Source organism: Dacryopinax primogenitus (genome assembly GCF_000292625.1).
Source record: "Dacryopinax primogenitus strain DJM-731 SS1 chromosome Unknown DACRYscaffold_6, whole genome shotgun sequence".
Taxonomy (NCBI): Eukaryota; Fungi; Basidiomycota; class Dacrymycetes; order Dacrymycetales; family Dacrymycetaceae; genus Dacryopinax; species Dacryopinax primogenitus.
The window spans coordinates 281,421-304,948 of record NW_024467203.1 but is presented as its reverse complement, the minus strand read 5'-3'; the positions used below and the strand labels follow the sequence as shown (position 1 = coordinate 304,948).

The window sequence follows — 23,528 nt, the reverse complement described above, 5'->3', positions numbered from 1 at the left end:
AGGAATTGGATAGTATTACAATTGGTCGTAGATAACCGGCAAGAAGCTGCACATGGGCGGCTAAATTTCAAGGTCTTGCTGGAGATGGCTGTGTACTGTCTGCAGATTATCCGAGCCGCAGCTCCGTCATAGGGACGTTTGCCTGCTCCTCGACCACCAACGGAAGAAAGGTGCGGGCAGCTGCCCAGCACAGACGAAAGATGGTCCACTCACGCGTTACTATAACTTACACCGCACCTCGTGTTCTCGCATCGCATGAATCCTTCCCCCTACTCCTCACTGCGTTCAGGCAACACCTGCCCCTTCACAATCTTCATTGGAAGAGCGCGGCGCGCGCAACACTCAGGACGGTGCAGGAGCTCCAGATCGAACTGGTCCCGTTGGAAGAAGTCAAAGATGAGCAAGCTAGTCAAGTTCCAGTTAGCCTACTAGAGCGTCCATTGGGGAACTTGTTTTTTGTGCAATGTGACGTGCGCTCCTTCGTGTTGACCCACAGGCGTGTGCACTAAGGAGGATCATAGGACAACGACACATACAAGGCGACAGTACGAAAGCAGATCCGAGATTGGGTATCTATTGTATCCCAGAGGAGGAATCAGGACTACCTTGTCGTTCTTGTTGTGAGGCCTGAAGCGCGGCAGCAGGGGAATAAACTATTCCAGGGGATGAAGAGCACGATGCTGGACAGGCTCAAATCAGACTTTACTACAGGAAAGAAGGATCAGTGAGTCTCTATTCTACTTGTTCCGGCACAAGGAAAACGTGCTGATGAAGTTGAACTCAGTTGTACTCAACTCAACTGGTCCATGTCTCAGAATGAGCCCGCTGGTTGGGCAGACGTGATCACAAGGCTCAAAGAGCAGATCATTGCCTCTTTCGATGCTTCTGTCACCCTCCGAGAAGAAGAAGTACGGCGGAATGAGGCGCAGCGACATGTGCCTGGGTGGAACTTCTGCAATTTCGTCGTGCTAAAAGAGAGCTTGGCGCTGAGCTACGAGGGGATGAATCTACTCGAGGATGCCCTAGTGGTGTACGACGAGCTGGAGACATCGTTCTATCAGGTCCTGCGGGGTACGTCATCTATTTATACTCTTACCATGGCCTTCTAACACATATTTGGATGGACAGAGATGAATCTCTCCTGGTTTGGCAAGCTGGGCGGCCAAGATCCAGGGGACGATTCTCTCCCCCTCCTCTCCTTGTCCAAAAAGCCCTATCGCGACCTCATGCTTAATAATACAATCACGGTATTCGATTTCCGTTGCTACTTGCTAGCAAGGCAATGCAGTTTGCTCGGGCAGATGCTGAAGGTTACGAGGTTGGCGAGGAAAGCGCAAGGGTTTATTTCAGGGTTTGCATTGACATTGGAGGAACAGAGCAAGGTGCGCTGCCTTCACTGGTCTTCAGCACTGTGAGAGACTTACAAGAAGCGTAGGATACCTTCCCAGAATACTTCCTCGAATCCTGGCAATTTTCCTCTGCGCTCTCTGTTGTAGACCAGTGCCAGACCTGGGCGCGGAGCGTCACCCTCGACACTGCTGCTACGATTTCCCTGAATGGCGCACTCGCAGAATTGATCGAACTGGCTCGGAACCAGCTAGACCGGATCGGCCTGCATACAGGCCATCTACCGCCCATTGATCCCTACCTGGCGCTCTCAAAAGACGCACATAACGACAGCAGTGTACGGAGTGGGGAAGAAGAAGAGCGGGGAAAGAGGACGATAAGCAACGTTGAGCTTCTTGCAGCGATTAAGAAGAGGGAAAGCTTTGATCAGGTATATGTGAACACGACAAAGCGTGCGATCGAGTGTTGTGTGATTAGCAAACGAAAACGCTCAGCGTTGAGGTTGCATTTCTCCCTTGCTGTACTTGATGTGTATGTAACTCCCTCCCCTCGGCTTCATTCGTCGAAGTCTTTGACTGATTGTTGGTTTCAGCGTTCGTGGTCGTCCCGCTGCAGCTGCATCAGCGTACCGCTCTCTCCCACCCCACTATTCCCATTCCCTCTGGGCCTCTCTGGAGGCCCCTCTGCTCTCCCGCTCCATCGCGTGCATCGACCAGCTCCCAGAAGGAGAACAGAATCCGAGTGAGTGGGTAGCGGATGCATTGGGACTGATGAAGGCGTTAGTGGGGGTTGGTAAGCTGGGTGCGGGTAAGGTACTGGAGGGATTTTGGGCAAATGAAGTGCCGGTGGAAGCGGAAGAGGAAGCGGAAGAGGATATACCACAGAAAAAGGAGAAGTACTTCGCAAAGTTGGTGAAAAAACTGAGGGAAGTGGGAGGCAAGCTACATGAAGGTGAACTGTCTTTCTTAATGGTAGCGAAAAGGCTCACACACGGCAGAATTGCGGATAACTCACCATCCGGCGCTTGCACTCGTGTTGGAATCAAAGAACGCGCCCCCCGCAGAGGGACAGGATGGCTGTCATGTGGATGTTCTCATTGTCAATGCCCTTCCCTGTGTATGCCTTCCGGTTTCGGTGATTGTCTAAATCTGACTAATCGGTCCGCAGGAAATTCTCGTCGACGCGATCGAGGTCGTGCTCTCGGGAGTGAATGAGAGCAACAAAGCCATATTCCGGTTGGATGCTGCAGTCCTCCCTTCTGGGAGGACAACGTTTCGACTCTTCTCCCCTGTGAGTGATTTCTTCTACCAAGTGAACTTGCACTCAAACCTCGTCAGAGTCCTCATTCTGGGCTTTACATTCTAGATTCATCATCAATCATGCTCTCACACCTTACCTTCTATCAAGCTGCATCATCTTCTCTAGACAAAGTTCGCACAGTTAAGCTGCCTGCCGACCACGCATGTACGACTGTTCTAGCTAGCCCGCCTCGCATAAGTGAGCCTCTGGTATCGTTCCTATCAACAACAATTAACAGGCCTGCAGTGCATCTAGATCAATCGCCCCGTCTCATGCTCACTGTCGTAGCGGGACGGAACACCGTCAAGCGAGCGGCTTTTACGATCTCGGATCTCTCCAGAAACGTTAGTTTCCGCATTGCAAGCATAGAAACCGAAGGCACGAAAGAAGCGCAGGGGCATCTTGAGGTCTCCGCGGAAGAGATCCAGGTTACAGACCTACCCTCGTTTCAGGAGTTGGAGTTTATTGTTCCATATTACGGAGCTGATCGTGGAGCTGGTATTTCGGTGCGGAACACTGTACACCTGCTGTCAATCGGCTACTGACGCCACATAGCTACTCATTGAAGGAACCTACGTGACAAAAGATCAGCCAGAAGTCGTTCGCACATTACACGTCACTCGGCCAGTACGGGTGACCCTGCCAATGGCCGTGAATGTTCAGGACTTCTTTCGCGGTTCGAAGTAAGTATGCTAGGTCATGCGCTGAGAAGGGATCTCAGCATGAACAGTACTTTCTCAAAATTCAATGTTGCATCTGACGGACAGCAATATCTCCGTTTGCTCGGTGCGAAACTGGAAGGAACAACTGATCTATATAAAATTAAGATGTGCAGAAATTCTGCGTCTGGGCCTACTGTGAGCACTTAGTTTCTGTCGCGTGAGCGGGGCTTACCCCTTTTAAGGTTGTGTCACCCACACGTCAAGCCTCGTTCGTGTTCAAGCTAGAAGCAAAACGGACACCAGCTGTGAATGAATGTACATTACTTCACGTTACTTTGAGGGTACTGCAAACTGATATATCGTTTCAGCACGGGAGCCGCTTCGTGTTGTTATCAACTATCGTTCTTTATGGGACGGTGTGTCGTACCTTTGCAGATCAACTTTTTATCTAACAATATTGCAGAGATGTTCTGCATCGTGTCTCGCCATGTGAAGCACCTCGTCCACGATCTTGGCATTCAGGAGCACGGCGAGTGGCTCCGAGAACGCATCATGTCGAGGCTTGAGAGGGAAAACGAACAGATCGGACGATACTGCTTGACGGGTCAGCTTCATATCCGAGCATCGGCCGAAGAATGGTCTGAAGAGGTGGCAAGCTATGAGAGAGGGTCGACCTTAAAATCGCAGCTGTTGGAGGCCCTCCGCCAGATCGCCGAGGTGAGTGGTCTACGCAGTCCTTGAAATCATCGTCTAAGATGTTATCTTGAGTTAATTACCGCTGGCGCATCAGCGGTACCTGAAGACAGTCGCATTCGAATTCTATCAATACCTGTCGATGTTCCCGTCACTCAAGTAAGCAGGACCGTGATGAAAGCCTTGTAAAAATTCACAGTGCATAGATCTTGAACCGCGTACACATCGATATCCCCAAACATGTAAACGTATACGCGGGTCAGCCTGTACAAGCGACACTTCGCATATACTCCACGATCATACCCGAAGGATCTCTGTCCCAAAAGATGGGGTTTGATGTGCTCGCGGACTTTTCTACTTGGCTTGTTTCCGGTCAGAAGAGGGGAGAATTCGACGTTGATGTTGGTACCGTCCTTTCCTCATGGGTTGCGGTTCTGAATACGGTGGAACAGGACAATATCACCGTATCAATACCCCTAACACTAGTGCCAATGCGTCACGGCGCTCTATTCTTTCCACAAGTCTCCGTATACCCGATTAGCACAGAAGATACTCCAACCTTTAACGGCAGACCACCCGAGTTGCCAACTTCGGATACTTACCAAGCCAACGCAGCGGACACCATACTCGTGCTTAATCGAGTGGCGCGGACAACCTATATGCTCAACTTACCTACAGCACACCCGGAACAAACGACCGACCCTGCAGCTGCATAGGTATATTATCGCCCGAGCTGTTTGGCAGCCATGTGATGAAACCTAGTGTAGCGAAAACGTCATGGTTTGACTTTCGCATGGCGGCTTTTCCTGCTTCACTTTGTTCAGGATGTTTATCGATTGTGTATCAATATCATCATCAGCCTGGCTCATGAAACAGGTGAAAACATCGCCTTCATTGATTGGAGTGCTCATTTAAAGAGAGGATGAAGAGAAATGACTGAATTATTGACTTCGAGACAATCTTGTATAAACTGAACTTGATCCGGCCTGCGAGTGAAGCTGGAGCGCGTCTTTAGCTCCGGAAAGAGAAGGCGAGCCAATGCATGGGGAGCTTGATCAGACTGTGTTGGCGCCATCGACTTCATCGACCTGGCAAGATAATAAGTCCTTGGAGATGCGAGAACAACGGACGAGGTCAAACATACTTGTTATATTGATACCTTCAATTGATTTTGTTGCGTAGCTCGTTGTTTACTTCAAGCACCTTTTCTAGGCTTCGCTCCAGACGTGCGTCGCCGATTTTCTTTATCTCTTTCATTGCACGCTTGGTAAGCTCGTCAGCTCTCGAAAAATCACCCGTGGCGGAGGCTTGTAGCCCGGCCTTGATTGCATATGAGACCATTATTCGAGCTCGCACATCCACCAGTCCTTCTGCATCGCACATGTTGAGCGACTCGATGATGTGCGAATCGTTAAACCCAGGATGAATGCTCGCACTATTGGCTGGCAGCTGTTCAACACTTGCCAATCTTTCCTCCAGAGTAATACGACGTTCATCTGATTTTCGTTGTCGTTTGGCAGGAAGAGTGCAGGAAGGACAAGTACATTCGAACCCATACTTTTGCAAAAGTTCGGCTTTACGTTCCGAAGAAGGCATAAGCACGAGATGTAGCCAATTGTAATTTCTTCGCCTTTCTCGATTGGAACGAGGCTCTTCAGTATACCGACAAAGCGGTCGCTGACATAGATAACCTGACAATAATCACTGAATCGTTTTAAACGAACTCACTAGTTCCATTCCTAATAAGCATTCGGAATGCAGCTGTGATTGACACGGGAGATGTTGTCGTAGACTGCAATTTGACGCTCATGCTCGTCAAAAGGGAGCTGCGCCCCGATCCCATTGGTACGCATGATGCTGACAGCCTCAACCATGCCAGGTTCTTTAGGCTTGCAGTTGTGCAGCTGATAATATGTCTTCTTGTGTTCGGGTGTCAACCCTTTCTCGAGCATCATCGGGAAATTCGCCACCATGGTCCCGTCCAGCATTCCCACCGAGCAAATCAGGAGGGGTCGTTCAATTATGAAAGGAAGCCCTTGGGGAATGTTGCACGTTGCAATGAGCCCACGGCCCTTTCCAGGAATATTCACCACCGTCGTCGTCAAGCCGACCAGTGGCTTCAAAAAAGGACCGAGACAGTCGTTGAAAGTAGGGTGGTTTCGCAGGCATAGTCTGTTGTTCCCATAGGTAATACACAGGGTATCCCAGTCACCGTAAGCCCCACCAAAACCCAGTACTGCAAACTGTTCATCGTGACGACGGAGACGAGGATCATCGTACTTCAAGTTCAGACGTTGGGTTTGCACGCCCTGAAGACGAATGACCTCCTCTGGTTGAGCGACGTCTTCGAGGTGAAGCCGAACGGGAGGAGGATGATTGAGCCTTTGAGACATATTGTAGTAAGAAACGTTGGAGGCAACTAGGTATATGCAAATTTGTTGAGCTGGGTGGGAGCCTACTAGTGCGGGCGATGGTTGTCAGCTGTAACTAACATGCGGCCTTAAGGCGGGTGCAATCGTCGGAATTCCGTACTCTCGGTAACGGGTATTTATACCCCGGAGCTCTCCAGAGTAGACCTTCTCCAGGTTATGAGAGCAAACTTAATATATTACGTAGTGACTGTTTAACACATCAAATTCTGTATCTGAAGTGCGAAGTTTATATCCGAAAGCAAGTAACTGGGCTAGTGCTCTCGACTCAGTGACGTGCTATGTACTCGACTGGTATTACAAGATTAGACCATTCGGGGTCCTTGACTGCGGAGTTAGAAGGGCGACTGGAGGAAGATGCGTGATCGGGCTTGGGCTCAGTTAGGGCCATCGATTTGATTGCGCTGACAAAATGATGAGCTCTCCAGCCAGAGGAACAAAGCAAGGAATCAAAAGCGTACTTGACTATGTCGGCAATATTTTGCGAATTCAGTCTCGTTCCGGGTTTTGCTAGGAGCAAGCTCTGTAGGCCGACCACGAATTCTATAGCCCCAATCTTCTGTGTTTCTTCGATTGCACGGTGAGCAAGCGCTTCTGCTCGCGACCAGTCACCGGTGCGTATGGCTCGTAGCTTGATCTCCCAAACTGCATACCAGTACATCATTTCCGCTCGCGTATACACCAGGCCTTCTGTCTCGCACATGTTGAGCGATTCCATGATGTGCGAATCGTCAAACCCAGCATGAATGACCGCAGTATCGGCTCGCAGGGCGCGACCTCGGTTGATTCTATCTATGAGAGCGACACGTCGTTGATCGGATTCCTTCTGAAGACGAGGAGGAAGAGAGCAGGCAGGACAAGTGCATTCGAACCCATACTTTCGCAAAAGGTCGGCTTTACGTTCCGAAGCAGGCACGAGAAGTGAGGTGTAAGAAATTGTGATTTCTTCTCCTTTCTCAATTGGAACGAGCGGCCTCAATAGACCGCTGAAAACTTTGCTGTAGCAAGTTATTGAATGTGCAAAATTTTAGTCAAAATACTCACAAGTCCCACTCGAAATAAGCATTCGGAACGCAGCTATGGTTGGCACGTGATATAACATCGAAAACAGCTCGTTGGGATTCGGTGTCAAATGGGTAGTCGATTCCAAACCCATTAGTACGCATGATACTGATAGCCTCGATCATCCCAGGTTCTTTAGATTTGCAGTTATGCAACTGGTAATATTCTTTTTTGTGCTGGTCGGTTAGGCCTTGGTCGAGTAATTTGGTGAAATTCGCGATGAGATGACTGCTCAGGGACCCCCTGCAAATGAGGAGCGGACGTTCAAGTGCAAAAAGCCGTCCGGTTTCCAGAATGTCAACCGCTGCGACCAGCCCACGACCCTTACCCGGAATATCCACCACCTTCACAAAAACACGACCGGCATAGCGACGAAGAGGACCCATACTGCTCTCGAACATGGGGTGTTCTCGCAGGGGCAACCGGTTCTTCAACGCCGTAATGCACAACGTGTCCCAGTCTGTGTCGTGCTCTTTGCCTCCAAATCCCAGGAACGCTGTCTCAAGAAGTTCGGGGGGAGGGCCAGCACTATCATGTGGCACTCGTACCATGGGAAGTCCTTGGAAGAGGGAGACTTCATCGAGCTGAGACGGTTCGTCCAGTTCTATCGGCTTGAGAGGGGGATGGTTGTGGGCACGAGAGGGCATGTCGAAGAGAGAAGCAAAAGGTACTCGTATGGTTGACAGTACGGGTCAGGATGAGTGAGTGCTGGTGGCAACCTGGTGGCGACACGGCGGGTGCAGTCAGTCACAAATGCCGACGGATGCAATCCAGATATTCGGAGGATCAACTTACGTAACGTCGGAGCGCCTAAGTGCTCAAATTGATCAGAGTTAACCACCAGTCCAACAGCTGAGCGTAAGAATGACTGCAGTAGCCGCTTGTCCAGTGTGTTAACAGAGTCAAGTCAAGTCCAACTTCGATTGTCTGCCTGTGGTCAAAAACAGCATACACTCAACCTGAAAAGACCTGATATCGCCAATTAGCGATGTTGGCAAATTCACAATTTGATAGTATTTCTCACACTGCTAATAATGTGATAGCTGCATTAAGGCCCAATCACTGCGACAGCTTCGAATCCAAATACTGAGAGTCAAAACAGTCTGTCCGAAAATAGACCAAGTCACGTGCATCCTGCAAAATTCTGATATAGCATGTATGCGTATATTTTCATAGATAAATTACATACAGAAGCTTCCCATATGAAAGAGTGTAGGTATTACGCATATTTTCTGAGTGGGTCTGAGTAGTTGTGTAATGATCCACTCCCATTCGCAGTCACATGGTCTCCGATCCTCACTGAGCCAACACAGGCGCATCCACTACGCCAGTAAGGCCAGCCTTTTGCCTCACTTCCTCTGCTCGCCTCCCACATTCTTCGAGCCATTCAACTGCTCGTTGAGCAACACGCTCAATCTCTTCCCAGTTCTTCACCTCTGATGCGCGTTCGTCAACGGCTTGACGGAACCGTTCACGCAGGTCCCAAGCAGCTAAACGCATCACCTTACGGGTCTCCTTGGAGATACGATGGGCATGCGCAGGAGCGAAGGACATCTGCTCTGGTGACGATGTGGAAGCTACCTGGCTGGAACCAGGCTCGTTGGCGGTCAAAATAGTCTTGATATGCCTGCCGACTGTACGCGGGATGGTGTTGGGCAACTCATAGATGAAGTATAGCGACAGGCCGAGAGCAAGCGCACCAGCCAGGGGTGCAGCCCATTTGCGGGTCGCGGCGTTGCCGAAGAGGTCGCCGATGCGGACGAGGCCTTCGAGCAGCCCACGAGCACCGAGAGTCTTCCCGCCGACCATAGTGACCGCACCGACGCCAACGGAGAGCATGCTGATTGCGCTGGTGGAAATATCCGATTCTTCGTGCAAAGGGCTCTTACCGTCTTGCGAGCCAATCAAAGCGAAGCGCATGAGATAATGCCGCATATCGATGATGTCGCGGAATTCGACATCAAGAGCACTTGGTTGGGCAGCTAGACCAATACCCAGGCCGTAGGCACCGCCGACAACAACCGTGTTCAGTGAGCTCCGACGCTTATGGTGCCCAGGGCGAACAACGAACATGGCTTCGGGCTTGAAAATACGCTTGGACCGTTCGACGCCGACCGGGAGGTGTGCATCTCCGAGGGTGCCAACCTTGGTGACACCTTGAACTGCGATGAGACGTGCGTCGCTTTCGGCTGCTTTGACAGCCTCGTCGATGCTCTGCAAGAGAGCCTTCTTGACTTCGCGGGTGTATTGCCAAAGTTGGAGCATGCCAGGGAAGCGTGGCATGGACACAATTTCGGGCATGGCACTCTGACCCTTGCCGACTAGTTCCAATGCCTTCTCCAATCTGTCTTTTGCCTTGTCGCCAGCCTCTCCGCTCATACTGTCTTCCACGCCGGCGAGTGCTTCATCTAAGTCTTCGCGACCGGCGAGCATCTTCTCCAGGATCGGCCGGGCACGCGCCAGGTCATCCTGAGCCTGCTTCAACTCAGCAGACGCGGCGAGAGCATTGGCAGAGGTGAGCAGATCCAGGTCGGACAGGATCTTGTTCAGGAACGTGATCGCGGGGAGCAGTTTCGACTTTTCACGTTTCTGCAGGACGAAAGAGCGCAGAGAGTGCTCAAGAGTCTGGAAGGAGTCAGAAATTTCACCCGTTTCGACCACAGAGGCGGAATCGACGAAATGGACGAGATCTGCGGCATCCTCCCAAGTGCGCGGGGAAAGCTGGCGGATCTGGTCGAGCACAAGACGCTTGCAACGCGCCTTGTCGCGGATCTGATCAAAGCGGTTGACGACGATGAACAAGTACGCTTTCTCGTTGCTGGCGTTCCACAGGAACTCCTTGGCGGACAGAGTGAAATGATTCTCAGCGCTGACGACGAAGACAACGACGTCGATCTCCTCTTGGCGGGCGAAAAGGGCTGTGGTCTTCAAGCTGTCGCGGTTGAGACCGGGAGCATCAATGAGCGAGATGTTCACGGTGCCGTTGTTGACCAGGGACGATTGTGGGTCGCGAGGGTCGTTGACGTAGAGCTTCAAGATGCGTTCAGCATCGGATTCAGTGACGATCTCTTCGAGCTCATTGAGGGGGTGGCGCGTGAAAGTGCTCTCGTCTGCATGGTTGTACGTGCAGCCTTCTTTCACCACATGTGCTTCCTCAGCTCCATCATTGTCAGCCGCATCATGCACCTCGCAGAACATGGTTGTGCAGGGCTGCTGATCGACAGGCATCACCTCGCGACGCAGCAGGGCATTGACGAAGGTACTCTTGCCAGCGTTGAGATCACCAGTGACGAGAACTTTGCTCGAGGTGTCTTGCACACGAGCACGCAACTTGGACAGGTGGACGAGGCTCGTGGCGATACGTTCAGATAGAAGGGAAGCGATGGACGATTTTTCCAGCTGACTGACAAGCGTGGGGCCGGAGGTGGTGGTGCCGTGGGGACCAAGCTTGAGGTCGAGCCGGAGCACATGGAAGTCGCCGTCGGACTTAGTCACCAATCCATCCGTCTCATTAGCTGAAACCTGGTCGGCAGCTGGTACGTCGCTCGCAACTTCGGCATCAGCGGTGGTGAGCGTGCGCCTCAAGCGACCTTCGGTAGGCGGTGTGAGAACGACTTCCGTGGATGTCGTCGGATCATCGGCAAAAGACAGCGAGCGGCGCGCATTGCTGGGACGCTCGGAAGATGGCTTCAAATGCGGGTAGCGCACAACCCAAGAAGCCTTGTTGAACTCGCGAAGGTCGGTCAGGATTGAGGAGGTTGCATCGAGAGCGCTTGTGAGGCTGCAAATGGCATATGAGGGCATTCATGCGAATCTGAGGAAATACCACGTACCGATCACGATGTTCCTGGTATTGCTGCACATCATCTACCTTCTCCCTTGAAGCATCGAGGTCATGTACCTCCCCTTCACGCATAGGGGTCGCCAGAGGGGTGATATTCTCGAGAGAGTCGGTAGGGCGCAGAGGACGATAAGTGGGGAAGTAAGATTGGGACATGTTTGTCCGAGTCGTTATAACGAAGTTGGAGTTGAGTGACGTCAAGCAGGTAAAAAGACAAGCAAAGCAGTGAGTATACTGAGGGGCGTAAGGCTGGCGATGGTGTCTATGCTGCCAGCAGTGAGGTGAACGTCGAGCTCGACGTGCACGACGATGATGAGGAGAGCGAAACTGGTGATGAAAGTACTGGTAACAACCAGGGCGGGTCGGAGCGGGCGGGTCGGAGTCTGAAAATGCTTCCAGGAGAATGATCCCGTTTTTCCATTGCGGGACGCGCCGGATCAGTCAAAGGCACGTGCACCCCGACGTGTTTGACGTCTTCTAGTGACGAGTCTCGGTGAACTGCATATAATCTGCTTATTGCTACAGACCTACTCAATGTGCGAGATATTGAATAACACACCGCAAGGATTACTCTGCTTGGGAGACACTTTCCTGGTGCGAGCAGACTGGCCCTCACATGATTGTGTGGATTAATTACGTGGGATGCAGGATTAGTGTGGAGAGGATCCTTTCCCTTATCGAGTCGGTGTACCATTCTTCCGCACTGTTGGCTGATAATGGTGATTCCTGATCAATCTCGAACCAGAGGCTCCAAGGATTGGTCAACCTAAATGTCCTTTCGGCAGGATTCGACAAGGGAAGTGGCTGTCACTGAATGGGGACTAAGATCGATCGACATGGCACCTACTTGGACTTCTCTCTCCAGTTTACGACTCATCATTCTAGTGGTGAACTGTGCCTGCCAACTGCGATAAATGCCAGACCTGTGACTCACCTTCCCTGTCATGACACAAGTTTCACTTTCCTCCGAAATACCCCTTGCTTCCCACCAAACTCCAAATATCCGTCACCCTCTCTGAGTCGCTGCAATGCTTTCGCATGGTCGTTTACTCCTTTTCGGACTGCTTTCAGCACTCCTAGGTATCCGCTATCTTTGGGACGAAAGTATCGCTATCCCACCCCCGATATTCCCTCCGGGCTGGACGACATTTCCTCACGTCTCGAAATGGGAGAAGGACAGGGCAGTCAGTACCCTGCAGTAACGCGATCGAGCTATCGTACAAAAGACACTTGGAGTCTCGCATCGTGAATGCTCTCCGTACGGAACAACGTGGTGGATATATATGGTTGATGAACCCGATTAACTTACCAGGCCTAGGAAACAACGCGAACTTCGGGCAGATTTGTAATGCTTAGATGATATGAACTCGATCGCGCTCCCACAGAAAATGAGTTGCTGATGAGTTTGTCAGTTCGAATAAATAGCTCAATCGTTGTGGACGACAACGCGTCACTCGACCGACGCGTCTCCACGCAACCCTTCTCTCCATCCCCGCGAACCAATTTGAGTTCAGCCCAACGTTCCTTTCTTCCCACCACCCCGCCCACCCGCTTGCAACGACGAGAACGCACTAGCTATGACGACGAGGGGGAGCAAAAGTGCCTATTACCCAAGTCGTGCGAGGACTGTGCTTCGTTGAGCGGGTTGCTTAATCGTATGACTGCTTCTGGCGACAGTCGACAGTACCTGGCTATCTCTTAGCGACTAGCAGCGCAGGACTGCTCCTTCACATGGCTACAATTCCCCGCCAGGCCAGTTCCAAATCCTATAAATCCCTGTCCATCCAGACGGCAGAAACCCAGGCTTGCCTCCCACTCCAGTCCAGTCCAGTCCCGCGCCGGTCGCCCCTGTCCCACACCACCCACCTTCCCCAGCTGCACAAGCCCACTCAACACAGTACACAGTAAACAGTTTGTCAATGCTCGCCTTCTCCATCACCCACTTCCTCCTCGTCATCCCAGCGTTGGCCGCTCCAGCCTGCATCCCCTCCTCCCCCCCTGCGCCGACAGGAGCCGCCCTCGCCACCTCCACGACCGGAGGGGTAGACCCAGCCCTCGTACCGGACTTTGGCGCCAATCCGAATCCTAATCCTGATGGACACGGGAACTGTGATGGAGCGGTGAAGGATGTTACTGGGAAGTTTATCCTTGGTGCGTCCGCGCGCACCCCCGCAGCCGTGCCCAGGCTTCTGCATGCGGATACTGATGCTGATGCTGATGGTACCGGGTAGTACCGTGCGACTGCCCCCCTCCTAGGGATCTGTTCATCACCGACCTAAGCGCGAACGTCGCAGCCGGACACTGTATAAACAACACAGCAGTATCTCTTTCCTTCCCCACAAGCAGTAGCAAAGCGGACCAAATCACGAGGTCGCAGGGTGCGTTCCCCCCCTCCCTTCCTTCCTTTTCTGTCTCCTGATGCACGGGTACTGACTGCGTATGTAGCGCTGCTCGACACCCTCCAGAACCTGCGTGGGGCTGGAGTAGGCTGTCCGGCCGTATCGACAACATTCGGTGTCCAGCTCCAGCAGCTGACCGGCTGAGCTGCTTTCCTACAGTACCAGTACCAGTACCAGTGTAGTCCCCAACCTCCCTCGATCACTGTTCTCGCTTGGTGTACGACCGAGCGTGGGCACCCGCATAGGAGATTACAGAATAGATGACATCCTTGAGGGATCGATACATGCTTCAGTTTCTACAGATATCCCTTCCCCGTCCTCTGGACAAGGGGCATTACACTCCAGCCCAAGCCGGTACGATACATACGCATACATCTACCTTCCACCATCAATACAACGCGGCAACTGTACGCTCCACATTCGACTCCTTGCTTCCTCTCCTCCTCCCCTCCCCTAACTCAGCGAACCACTCAAGCTGAAGACCACAGGCTACAAGCCCTCATCGTACAGCTTCCTACTGAGGGCGACATAAAACCGTTCCATATCGAACGCAGGGAGCTTTCTCCATTCTTCCTGTTGCGCTCTGCCTTGGGACGCTTGTGTCGCTTTCGTGTTCGTGTTCGTGGTTAGGGTAGTATGGGCGACCCTGGTGGTATTCGGGCGGGAGCTTGCGGCAGGCGCAGGAAGAGGGATCGGCTCGTCCCCAGACGGCGAGCCAGAACCCATGTGCTCGAGCCCACTCCCATTCCCACCCCCGTCAACCACCAACCCCTTCTCACTCCCCCCACCGCCCAACCCCAACCCGCCCTCAGTAACCCACTCCAAAACCCGTCCAAACCTCTCCACCGCCCCCCTCTCCTCCCTCTCCATCCGTCCCTGACTCTCTAGCGCGAGCGCTTCTTCTCGCAGCTCGTGCGCGCGGGAGAGGAGCTCGGCTCGATTCTGTTGCAGCGTGTGGGTGAGTCGGTGAGCAAGGGCGTGGGCATGTCTCTCCTTGTTGGCATTGGCATTGTTGCTGTTGCTGTTGCCAGTGGTGGAAGCGTCGCTGGCGCGGGTACCGCGCCCCTTCCCCTCTTCCCCCTTCCCCCAGATCTCCCAAGCTCTCACAAGCCCCCTAGTGCCCCTAACCTCCCAATGATCACAATCCTCCAGACTCCCCAAGTACTCTCCCCATTTCGCACTCTTCACGCCCACCAAGCCATCGTTTCCCTCATCTCCGTCAGGCGTAAGAGAGGCAGCGGCGTCCATCAGCAGCTTGGGGAGCCAGAGAGGATGCAAAATCGATAGTTGGCCTACTCGAGCAGCGATGGAGAAGTACTTGACTTGAGGCGAGTCGGGCGTAGAGGGGTTAAAAGAGTGCTCGAGGTAGGATGTGGTCAGGTTCGCATATGCGGGGGAGTCGACCATGTTCAGGAGGAGGGAGGTGAGTGAGCTCGGGAGGGAGGAGAGGGTGAGGGTGAGTTTCGTTGAGGAGGGCAAGCGGGTTAGCAGAGGAGACTTGAGGGAGAATGGGAGGAGGGGAGGAGGGGGTAGGGGGGCGTCAGAGAGGGCGGTGCCTACACCTATGTTCGCCTATTGAGAGTTAATGATGTGTATGCAGTGATGAATAGGGACGTACAGCACACCAGTCCATCACCGGACTTCCACGATGAGGAGTAGAGATTGTCAATAGGGAACGGGGTGTGTACTCCCTAGGCTGGAGATGGGTGATCAAGTGACGGCAATCAAGTCCCCCCATCGAGTGAGCAATGAAGTTCACTTCCCGGCCAGGGAGCTTCTCGCGTAAGAATGCGTGCATCTTCTCTGCGCGCTCTATGATGCTTCCTGTTCTATCTGGGGGTGAGAGCATATACTTGAGAAAGGGAGGAAGGCGTACCCTGGTACTGCTGGGCAGACAACCTCGGCCCCTACTTTGCCCCTGAGGACCTTGAGCACTCGATCCCAATAATGACTCTGCAGGGCTGGGAAGCTACTCGGTCCTTTAACGTCAAACCCATACAATCCTGTACTTTGTCAGTTATCGGTTGATTAGAAGGAGGGAGAAGGGCGTACCATGACAGAGGATGATGGGAAGGCGAGGGCAGCGAAGAGGGTCGAAGAGGAGGGGATGGAAGTATAGTTTGTAGAGCGGAGTGGGGGGTATTGAGGGCGGTGGGGGGGAGTGCTTTGGGGGCTTTGGGGGCTTGGGGTGAGTGTTGGAAGGGTGAGAGCGGGAGAAGGCTATATGAGGAGGGAGGGAGGTGGAAGAGGACTCGACTTGTTCCAATAAAGTAGTACGCCATCGCCATCTGAGAGCGACAGCCTTCACACCGTCACCTAACGATTCCCATATCGATCGATGTTCAGGTTGAGCAGTGGCGGATACAGCAGCAGGGAGTGATGTCAGTGAGAGGGCGGTGATGAGTCGTTTGAGGAGTGCGAATGGGGGAAGGGCGAGAGAGGTAAGACTAGGTGAGGTCATCGTTCGATAGATGAGGGAAACATCGACAATACAGGTGACGACGGGATGACGTGCAGGGGGTTATGAGTATCGTCGATTAGGGGTACTTGATCACAGCAGAGATGATGATGAATGATGGTAGGAGAGAGCCAACGTGCGTCCAAAGGGAATCTCTCCCCAACGAGAACGGACCATAACCGGTTCAGGGTCACTCAGTAACGTCATGTGAAAGGGCATAGCCACTAATATTCATCGGCCTTCATTTAACGCCGAATCTCTACCTTGCATTCCACCACATCCTGGGCGATAAAGTGATCCAGCATCGTACCCTTTTCCATGCACTCAGCATCCAACATCCCCAGGATAGCTCTAACGTCCTGCCCTTTCTGGACCGCACACTCCGCACACTCCTCACACTTCCCCTCCCCCATATGCCGGCTCAGAGCCTCCCGCCGTTCATCCGACACGCGCTGTTTCTTCTTCGGCAGAGTGCACGCTCGGCACTTGCACTCAAAGTGGTACTTTTCCATCAGGTCAGATTTACGTTCCTCCGCAGACTTGAATATGGAGGTGTATGAGATCGTGATCTCCTCGCCCTGCTTGATCAGTCTGGTGCTCCACACACTCCCGCAGAACGACTCGCTAAGCCCCGTTAACCCGTGCGCCTCAAAGAAGAAAACCACATACTAGTCCCACGACACCTGGGCATTAGGCGTACAATCATGATTCGTCCTCGACATCCAGTCGTACACCACACTCTGTACAGAATCCTCATCGAACGGCAACTCGGTAGGGAACGCGTTCGTGTTTATGATCCCATGCAACTCGTTTTCCCCAGGACGACAATTAGACAGCTTGAGCAAGGTCGGGTATTGATCTGGAGCAACTCGTTTATCCAGTCGGGTAGCCCAGCCAACCACGCAGGCGTCTGCACAGGGCGGAAGATGATGACCGGCCGTTCACGGAGGATCAACTGCCTAGGTCCCAAATCGCGCTTCGCGCGCAAACCCAGTCCCTTCCCGTCAATGGACACGATCTCGACATTTCGCGCATTCTTCTTACAGAGCTCGGGAGAGATGTACGTCTCGTACCCCGGGTGCGCTCGCAGCCGGCGGAGATTGTCATTGTACACGAGGCAGAGGGTATTGTATGCGTCTGTATCCCAATCGAGCCCGAACCGGAGCCCGAACTCGTCCACTTCCGCTCGAGCGGCCGCCTTACCAGTGCGTGGCGCATCCTCAGGGAGCGCCGCGCTGCCGGCGCTGAGGGGTAGTCGCTGCTTTTCGACTCGATGGGCCTGCTGAGGAGAGTTAGCAGAGCGGTCGCCACAGGGGGACTACTGACCTCTGTTGTCCCCTCAGAGCCAGTGTCGCCGCTCCAGACGTCGTAGCAAACGCAGCTTCAGGCTCGGTGAACTTTACCTCACTGTCAGCCTTCGGGTCGGCCAATCCTCTGACAGTAGGATCGTCCAGCCCAGCAAGTTTCTTCAAGAATCCACGTTTCATGTCTTCTTCGAGTATGTAGACAAGCACAAGCAAGCAAGAGAGTAACGTAACAAGCAGACAAGTCCAAACAAGCAAGAGATTGGATAGCAGAGCATCTCCCCTCCGCACGAGTCCCATCCTCGCCTCCCCATTAGCTCCCTCAGGCCAGCTACATACCCTCAGTGACTGACTCTGACTACACGCGAATAACCTCGCGATTCGGACTAACCTCTCTCTCGGAATGTGCACGTGATCTTGTGTTCGATGGGTTTGTTCCCGTCTGTTGTTCTTCGAGAGACAGCGACCGATAGCCTCAAACAATATCCACTTCTGCTATGCTCGTGTAGTGAAGCGCTTCCTCGGTTGAAGATCGACGCCAGGAAGAGAGATCTCCGCGCCAGTAGGAAGGATCGCCTCCCCCGTTACTGCCGTTCGCCGCCGAGTATCACGGAACTTCATTGTTTGACGTCGTGTTGCCATTTTCGGAAATGCGGATGAAAGTGGAGAAAGATCAGTACTTCACTCTCTGGAGAAATCGTCATCTTCTTATATAACTCGACTTGGACTATGAACCGCGGTTTTCGGAAGGATATACCTGGCTTGGACAGGGTCTAGACCAGCTTGGACAAGAACTGGAGAAGGACACAAAGCCAATTTATATGGCTGCTAATTCCATGCATCTGGAAACTGTGCACCATCAAGCAAGAGAGTAATGAGCAGACATGCATCTGGCTGATGTGTTAGCTCCATCATGCCAGTTACATACCTCATTGACTTGGCTCCAGAGGGAAAGATCAACTCCTCAGGTGTACTCAGGTGTAACAGCTTCTCTAGCCTGCAGGTGCATGTGATCTTGTATATGCAGGGGTTTGTTCCTGTGCTCTGTTGTTCTTCCACAAGCTGCAACCAATAAGCTCAAACAATATCTAGTTCTGCTATGCTCATGTAGTGAAGTGCTGTCTTCCTCTGTCGAAGGGTCATCTTGATGCCAGCTCAAAGGATCTTGATGCCAGCAGGAAAGATCTTGATGCCAGTATGGAGGATTGCCCTTGTTATGGCCATTCGCTGCCCAGCATCACTCCAGATCTCCTTTGTTTGAGGGCCTCACATTGCCATTCTGGGACTGAGTGGAACAGCATGCATGAGGTGCTGAAAAAGGACAGAAAGCCTTTCATCGGCTTGTCAAGATAAGTGCTTTTGTTTACTCTCATACCAAATTGATGCTGATAAGACATCATGTAGGCTATTTGCAGGCTTGATGAGGGGCAACAACAAGTGTGCTCTGTGCCTGTGCCCTTGTGCACCTCAGAGGCAATTTGCCTCCCAATTTTTTTAAATAGTAAGCAATAGGTAGGCGCTCCACGCAGTCCTGGGACCTTGGTCTGGTTTGTCCAATTCTGTGATCATAGTAGTTCATGCCTGGTCCTTTCTGTATTGTACTGTTACATGTATAATGAACAGTGTACTAGTGGTATTGTATTTACAGACAGCTCACTATGTATCTTGTACAGGCTGTGTTATGTTGACTGGTTCTTTAGGTTCTTTTGCTGTCCATGTACTTGCTTCAATTGTTTCTATGAATACATATGTTTCTGTTAGGAGCTGAATTCTGTCTAGCAAGTCAGACAGTGACTGTACTGGTAACTGATGGCTTACTTGGACAGGGGAAGTGCATATGAAGAACCAATGGAAGCAGGTGCAGTGCATGCAGACAGTACAGTATGGACAGTGTCTTGAGAAGCAGAGATGGTACTTGCAGGCTTTGATGTGGTTCTTGTCTGTTCAGGTATGTCAGGTATTACAGGAACAGACAGTATGCCTGTACCTTTAATGTACTGTCAGACTTTGATGAGGTCATCCTTGGAGGAAAGTGCGTGATGAATTTGATAATATCATCCTGGTTCTCTTCCTTTGATTGTAAGACATGTTTATTTGGTCATGTCATGTCAGAAGAATGTTCAGGTGGATCCTTCCTTTTGCATTCTACTGTCTTTCCTCTGCAGACTGGTCCATCTGTCATGGGAGATGAAGTTGAACAGTGCATAGAAGGGTCTGAGTCTGTGATTGTTGAAGTAGAGACTGTCTTCATTGTGGTCAGTTGATGATCAGTCAGGGACATTATATGGCATATATGTGGGTGTACTGTGATGGATGTTGATTCTGTATGATAGACATGAACTTGCTTGATAGTGCCTAGGTCTGGAAGCATGTCTTGATAGGACATCTGTTTGAGTGCATCAATACCAATTGGGCTTGTGAATTGTTCTGGCCAGTAGGATGAAGGACAGAAGATAAAACATGTGCTGGATGTGAAGAGAGAAGTGTGCTGATATTGACATTTTTCAGAGATAGACATGGTGATGACTGCAAACTGCTGGTCTTACTGTTGTCAATTCAAGATGCAGGTAAGTGTTTGTACCAGTTGATAGACAGGAGATTTGACCAACACACAAGTAAGGAAAATAGGGGATTCAAGTTGTGTTCTGTCTGTTTTGTATGGATGATTAATCAGCAGTGGAATTAAGATTTTATGCCATTCACATGCATGCCAATATTGTTTCCATATATATATGACCATAAAGTTCCTGTCCTACCTGTCCGGCTTGTTTCTGTACTATGACTTGTTTTTGTTGACCAGTATCAGTCAAACATGGAATTGGGGAATATTAAACTGACAACACATTACATCCGGTCACTTTTGATGGAGAAGACACTACCTGAAGATGTTTTTGTACAGATACTATCAATGAAATGGGTGGCTGTGAATGGATGTACACTGGAACTGGTCTGATACAAGTAAGTCGTGATGTTGCTTGTATGTGTTCCAGAACTGACACGTTGGACAGAATATTAATCAGCAATGGTGTACATGATATGCCAGTCATGTTGTCAACATACCAGAACAGTAAAATTGATGAGGGAGCAATTACTGTGATGGACATTGTGAAGTTGTGATGAGTTGACCATCACATATCAGGAGGTTACATGTGAATTGGTCAATATATGTGGCGTATATTTATGTCTATATGATTATACAATCCAGTGTCATTATATTGTGCTTGTTGGATGTGGTCATGCCATGTGACAAGAAATGCAGCAATCCTTCCATGATTGATGCATTACTTGACCACATTTCTTCTCATTTCCCTGGTCACAGTCCATTTGCAACTGTATCCAATGGTGCTGTCAATGGACCTGGGAGTTTAAGTTCAGCAGGACCTGTACAAGTACCAACTACAATCTGGTGGGCTCAGACAGATACTACTAGTTGCGTCATCCCACTCCTGGCCTGTGACACAGATGGGTATCATTCTATTGCAGCTCTTTGTCCTGTCATGACCATGTAAGTCACTGTCTATTTATGTTGAACTTACAGAAACTGAATGCCAATCAGATTCAAAATACGAGCTTGTGTATTGTGCAATACTGGTGCCACTGAACTGAAGTCAAAGCCTGGTTTCTTTGTGTCCAATTTAGTATTTGGAGATGCCACTGTGAGTTGGTTGATTATCAGCCAAACCATTATTGACATTAACATTAGGAAAGGATCAGTGAAGTTGCTTGGACTCCCAATGCTATCTGTAAATGTAACCAGCTAAAAATTGGAAAGGTACTGTATGTTATGTTACATTAGGCAGGTTCTGACAAGTATGCAGGTATATTCTATCAGTGGTGGACAGATCATTGAGCCTCCTGGTCAGTATTTGGTTGGTTCTCCTTTCCAGATCAAATTCATGAACAGAATAGAGATTAGAGAGGTATGTTTCTGTATATTGTGAGGTCAATTCTGATGGGAAAGTAGTTGCCTGATGATGGGAAAGTGCCAGCACTCAAATATGACTTTGTGAAGCTTAAAGACATTGGATCTGTGTGGTCTGGCAGTTTTGGTATGTGTTTTACTGTAATTTCATGATGGATACATCAATATTGACCCTAAAAACAGATATTCTTGTTGTGGTAAACATGGTCAGAGAAGAGATTCATATGTTCAATATGAACAAGGACTGTACCTGTGCACCAGTTGACTTGGCCAAAACTTTTATACCAGCATCTCACCTGTTTACTCCTGTTGATAAAGGAATATTACTGCAAGAACTTCAAGTATTGGACACTTCTGGTTATGCCAGTTGTGTGGTGCTGTGGGAACAAGATTCTGAATCATTCAATGCTGTTCCTGGTGATGTCATAGTCATACAGGCTGTCTGAGTATCCAAGTTTGGTGGAGTCAGCCTGATAATGGATGCCAGATCAAAGGTTCTGTATGATCTGGAATGTAATGAAGGAAGCCAAAGTGTTACAAGAATGGTAAGTTCAATGTTCTGAATAGTATTTGTACAGGCTGACACAGTCATAGGGTGAACAATGGTGGTCATGACAAACCTTACATTGAACATTCTGATGTTGTGTTCACTTCATCAGCCAGTGACGATCAGTACTTGACGACTGGCCATAATGGTCTGACCAGTATCACAGACACTGTCATGAACAAACTCAGTTCCAATGGAGAGAAGACTGTATTCAAGACAAGAGCTGCACTATCATGGATCAATACAGACCATATCACCTATTATGCTTGCCAGTTGCCTGGATGTAATGGATTGGCTAATTATTTCTTGGTCAAGTTGCTGACAGCAGTCAAAGTCAAAGACACTACTCATTTTATGAAGATGTTAACAATGGGAAGCAGACCAAAATGAAGGAAATGTGGGAATGTTGGGTTTGTGGGAACAGCTTTGAAGAACCTTGTTACTGGTATATATTTTACAGACTCATTTTGAAGTGACTTGACTGAATATTTGTCAGTTATCACCTGGAAGTAGAAATCACTGATACTGGAGAGACTATCAAGGCAACTATTTTTGATCAAGTAGCAGAATCCATTATTGGACAAAATGTGTGTAAGATGGAGGGCCTATGTGTGAGTTCAGCATATACAGGGAAGTTATGTGATGCTGACAGTCCCGGATTGACAGACTACTGAAAGATTGGAATTCAATGAGATTATTGAAGATGCCAAGAAGTGGTATACTTTTAATGTGCTTGCTCATACTAGTCAGGTAATCAGTCTGTCATCATACTGATTCCTGTTGCTGACAGTCTCATAGACAACTTCTCTACTCACATATAATATTACATGTGCCAAACCACTAGTTCAGACTGTTGAGCTCAGGAACAATCCGATCGACAGAAGTACCGGAGGGATGTGAAAGAATAACATGAACAGACTGATGGACATTGCTAGTTGGCTTGTACTGCCTGTCATGATAATGCATTGAACTGGAACTGCTGTACTATTATTATGAAAGTTATGTATATTAGTACAGAACAATACATGACTCTGATCAGTGATATGAACATATGTCTGATGTCATGGATACTGTAAGGTATGCAGTAAGGACTCTTGTGTCTTCACTTTACAAGACAGTTCTATATACCAGAGAGGAGAGAAAGTACACTCCATAGTATATTGCAGTCAATGATATTACATTATATGTCTAGCCGGAATGCTTGTGTTACAGTACACAGTAAATTATCTGAGTCCTGCAAGTGTGTTTTAGTGAGGACTATTTTGCAGGTGAGGCAAATATTTGAACTCATGTCTAGTAAGATGTTGCACAGCATCTTGAACTGGAGTTTCTGGATTCAGTGAATTATTGTGTTATACTTGTGTTCATTGGTAGTCTTCATGTGCTGTTAGTGATCTGACAGGTATTGATATAAGTTTATACCTTGTATAATGCAAGGTCTGCTGCACTCATCACAAGTTCTTCTATAGTCAGGTGCATAGGTCCAGTCATTTCCTGCCATGTAGAGTATGTTAGGGCAACACAGGCTGACTAAGTCTGCTCACCTAAGAGTGCCAAGAGTCTAA

General features: G+C 50.1%; 8 protein-coding genes across 8 annotated transcripts; 3 read left to right on the top strand and 5 right to left on the bottom strand.

Moving 5' to 3' along the window:
• Positions 1–200: 200 nt before the first annotated feature.
• Positions 201–4,717, top strand: DACRYDRAFT_106200 (uncharacterized protein; the record flags this gene model as incomplete). The annotated part of the gene is made up of 17 exons (XM_040768221.1): positions 201–470; positions 522–724; positions 785–1,071; positions 1,129–1,382; positions 1,436–1,878; positions 1,940–2,298; positions 2,345–2,463; positions 2,515–2,637; positions 2,685–2,844; positions 2,893–3,152; positions 3,202–3,329; positions 3,377–3,503; positions 3,551–3,623; positions 3,677–3,724; positions 3,772–4,025; positions 4,077–4,160; positions 4,208–4,717. 17 exons carry the CDS (start codon positions 201–203, stop codon positions 4,715–4,717), a joined length of 3,702 nt encoding a protein of 1,233 aa, XP_040629916.1.
• A 1,023-nt stretch (positions 4,718–5,740) lies between these two features.
• On the bottom strand, positions 5,741–6,394 carry DACRYDRAFT_106199 (uncharacterized protein; the record flags this gene model as incomplete). Its single annotated transcript, XM_040768220.1, has 1 exon — positions 5,741–6,394. The coding sequence occupies one exon, from the start codon at positions 6,392–6,394 to the stop codon at positions 5,741–5,743; it is 654 nt and encodes a 217-aa protein (XP_040629915.1).
• Positions 6,395–6,634: 240 nt separating this feature from the next.
• Positions 6,635–8,177, bottom strand: DACRYDRAFT_21375 (SET domain-containing protein). Its single transcript, XM_040772368.1, has 3 exons — positions 7,475–8,177; positions 6,892–7,428; positions 6,635–6,834 (listed from the first exon to the last, which is right to left on the bottom strand). Exons 1-3 carry the CDS (start codon positions 8,137–8,139, stop codon positions 6,699–6,701), a joined length of 1,338 nt encoding a protein of 445 aa, XP_040629914.1. The 5' UTR covers positions 8,140–8,177; the 3' UTR covers positions 6,635–6,698.
• Positions 8,178–8,639: 462 nt separating this feature from the next.
• On the bottom strand, positions 8,640–11,632 carry DACRYDRAFT_21374 (uncharacterized protein). Its single transcript, XM_040772367.1, has 2 exons — positions 11,326–11,632; positions 8,640–11,273 (listed from the first exon to the last, which is right to left on the bottom strand). Exons 1-2 carry the CDS (start codon positions 11,487–11,489, stop codon positions 8,789–8,791), a joined length of 2,649 nt encoding a protein of 882 aa, XP_040629913.1. The 5' UTR covers positions 11,490–11,632; the 3' UTR covers positions 8,640–8,788.
• A 1,620-nt stretch (positions 11,633–13,252) lies between these two features.
• DACRYDRAFT_106196 (uncharacterized protein) lies at positions 13,253–13,876 on the top strand (the record flags this gene model as incomplete). Its single annotated transcript, XM_040768219.1, has 3 exons — positions 13,253–13,484; positions 13,565–13,711; positions 13,779–13,876. 3 exons carry the CDS (start codon positions 13,253–13,255, stop codon positions 13,874–13,876), a joined length of 477 nt encoding a protein of 158 aa, XP_040629912.1.
• Positions 13,877–14,044: 168 nt separating this feature from the next.
• Positions 14,045–16,193, bottom strand: DACRYDRAFT_115298 (alpha/beta-hydrolase; the record flags this gene model as incomplete). Its single annotated transcript, XM_040769974.1, has 4 exons — positions 14,045–15,304; positions 15,351–15,561; positions 15,609–15,735; positions 15,785–16,193. The coding sequence occupies 4 exons, from the start codon at positions 16,191–16,193 to the stop codon at positions 14,222–14,224; spliced, it is 1,830 nt and encodes a 609-aa protein (XP_040629911.1). The 3' UTR covers positions 14,045–14,221.
• A 242-nt stretch (positions 16,194–16,435) lies between these two features.
• DACRYDRAFT_106194 (SET domain-containing protein) lies at positions 16,436–17,677 on the bottom strand (the record flags this gene model as incomplete). Its single annotated transcript, XM_040768218.1, has 4 exons — positions 16,436–16,814; positions 16,860–17,100; positions 17,136–17,472; positions 17,513–17,677. 4 exons carry the CDS (start codon positions 17,675–17,677, stop codon positions 16,436–16,438), a joined length of 1,122 nt encoding a protein of 373 aa, XP_040629910.1.
• Positions 17,678–20,730: 3,053 nt separating this feature from the next.
• Positions 20,731–21,862, top strand: DACRYDRAFT_14959 (uncharacterized protein; the record flags this gene model as incomplete). The annotated part of the gene is made up of 6 exons (XM_040771063.1): positions 20,731–20,999; positions 21,051–21,150; positions 21,198–21,266; positions 21,313–21,414; positions 21,459–21,543; positions 21,600–21,862. 6 exons carry the CDS (start codon positions 20,731–20,733, stop codon positions 21,860–21,862), a joined length of 888 nt encoding a protein of 295 aa, XP_040629909.1.
• Between the last annotated feature and the right edge of the window lie 1,666 nt (positions 21,863–23,528).

What these genes read in the sequence shown, in the direction of transcription:
- DACRYDRAFT_21374 (XM_040772367.1), bottom strand. Translation starts at nt 11,489, where the DNA reads ATGTCCCAATCTTACTTCCCCACTTATCGTCCTCTGCGCCCTACCGAC. An exon ending in TACCAGGAACATCGTGATCG is followed by an intron (nt 11,274 to 11,325) that starts GTACGTGGTATT and finishes TGCCATTTGCAG; the next exon opens with CCTCACAAGCGCTCTCGATG.
- DACRYDRAFT_21375 (XM_040772368.1), bottom strand. Translation starts at nt 8,139, where the DNA reads ATGCCCTCTCGTGCCCACAACCATCCCCCTCTCAAGCCGATAGAACTG. An exon ending in GCTTATTTCGAGTGGGACTT is followed by an intron (nt 7,429 to 7,474) that starts GTGAGTATTTTG and finishes AACTTGCTACAG; the next exon opens with CAAAGTTTTCAGCGGTCTAT. An exon ending in AATATTGCCGACATAGTCAA is followed by an intron (nt 6,835 to 6,891) that starts GTACGCTTTTGA and finishes TCATTTTGTCAG; the next exon opens with CGCAATCAAATCGATGGCCC.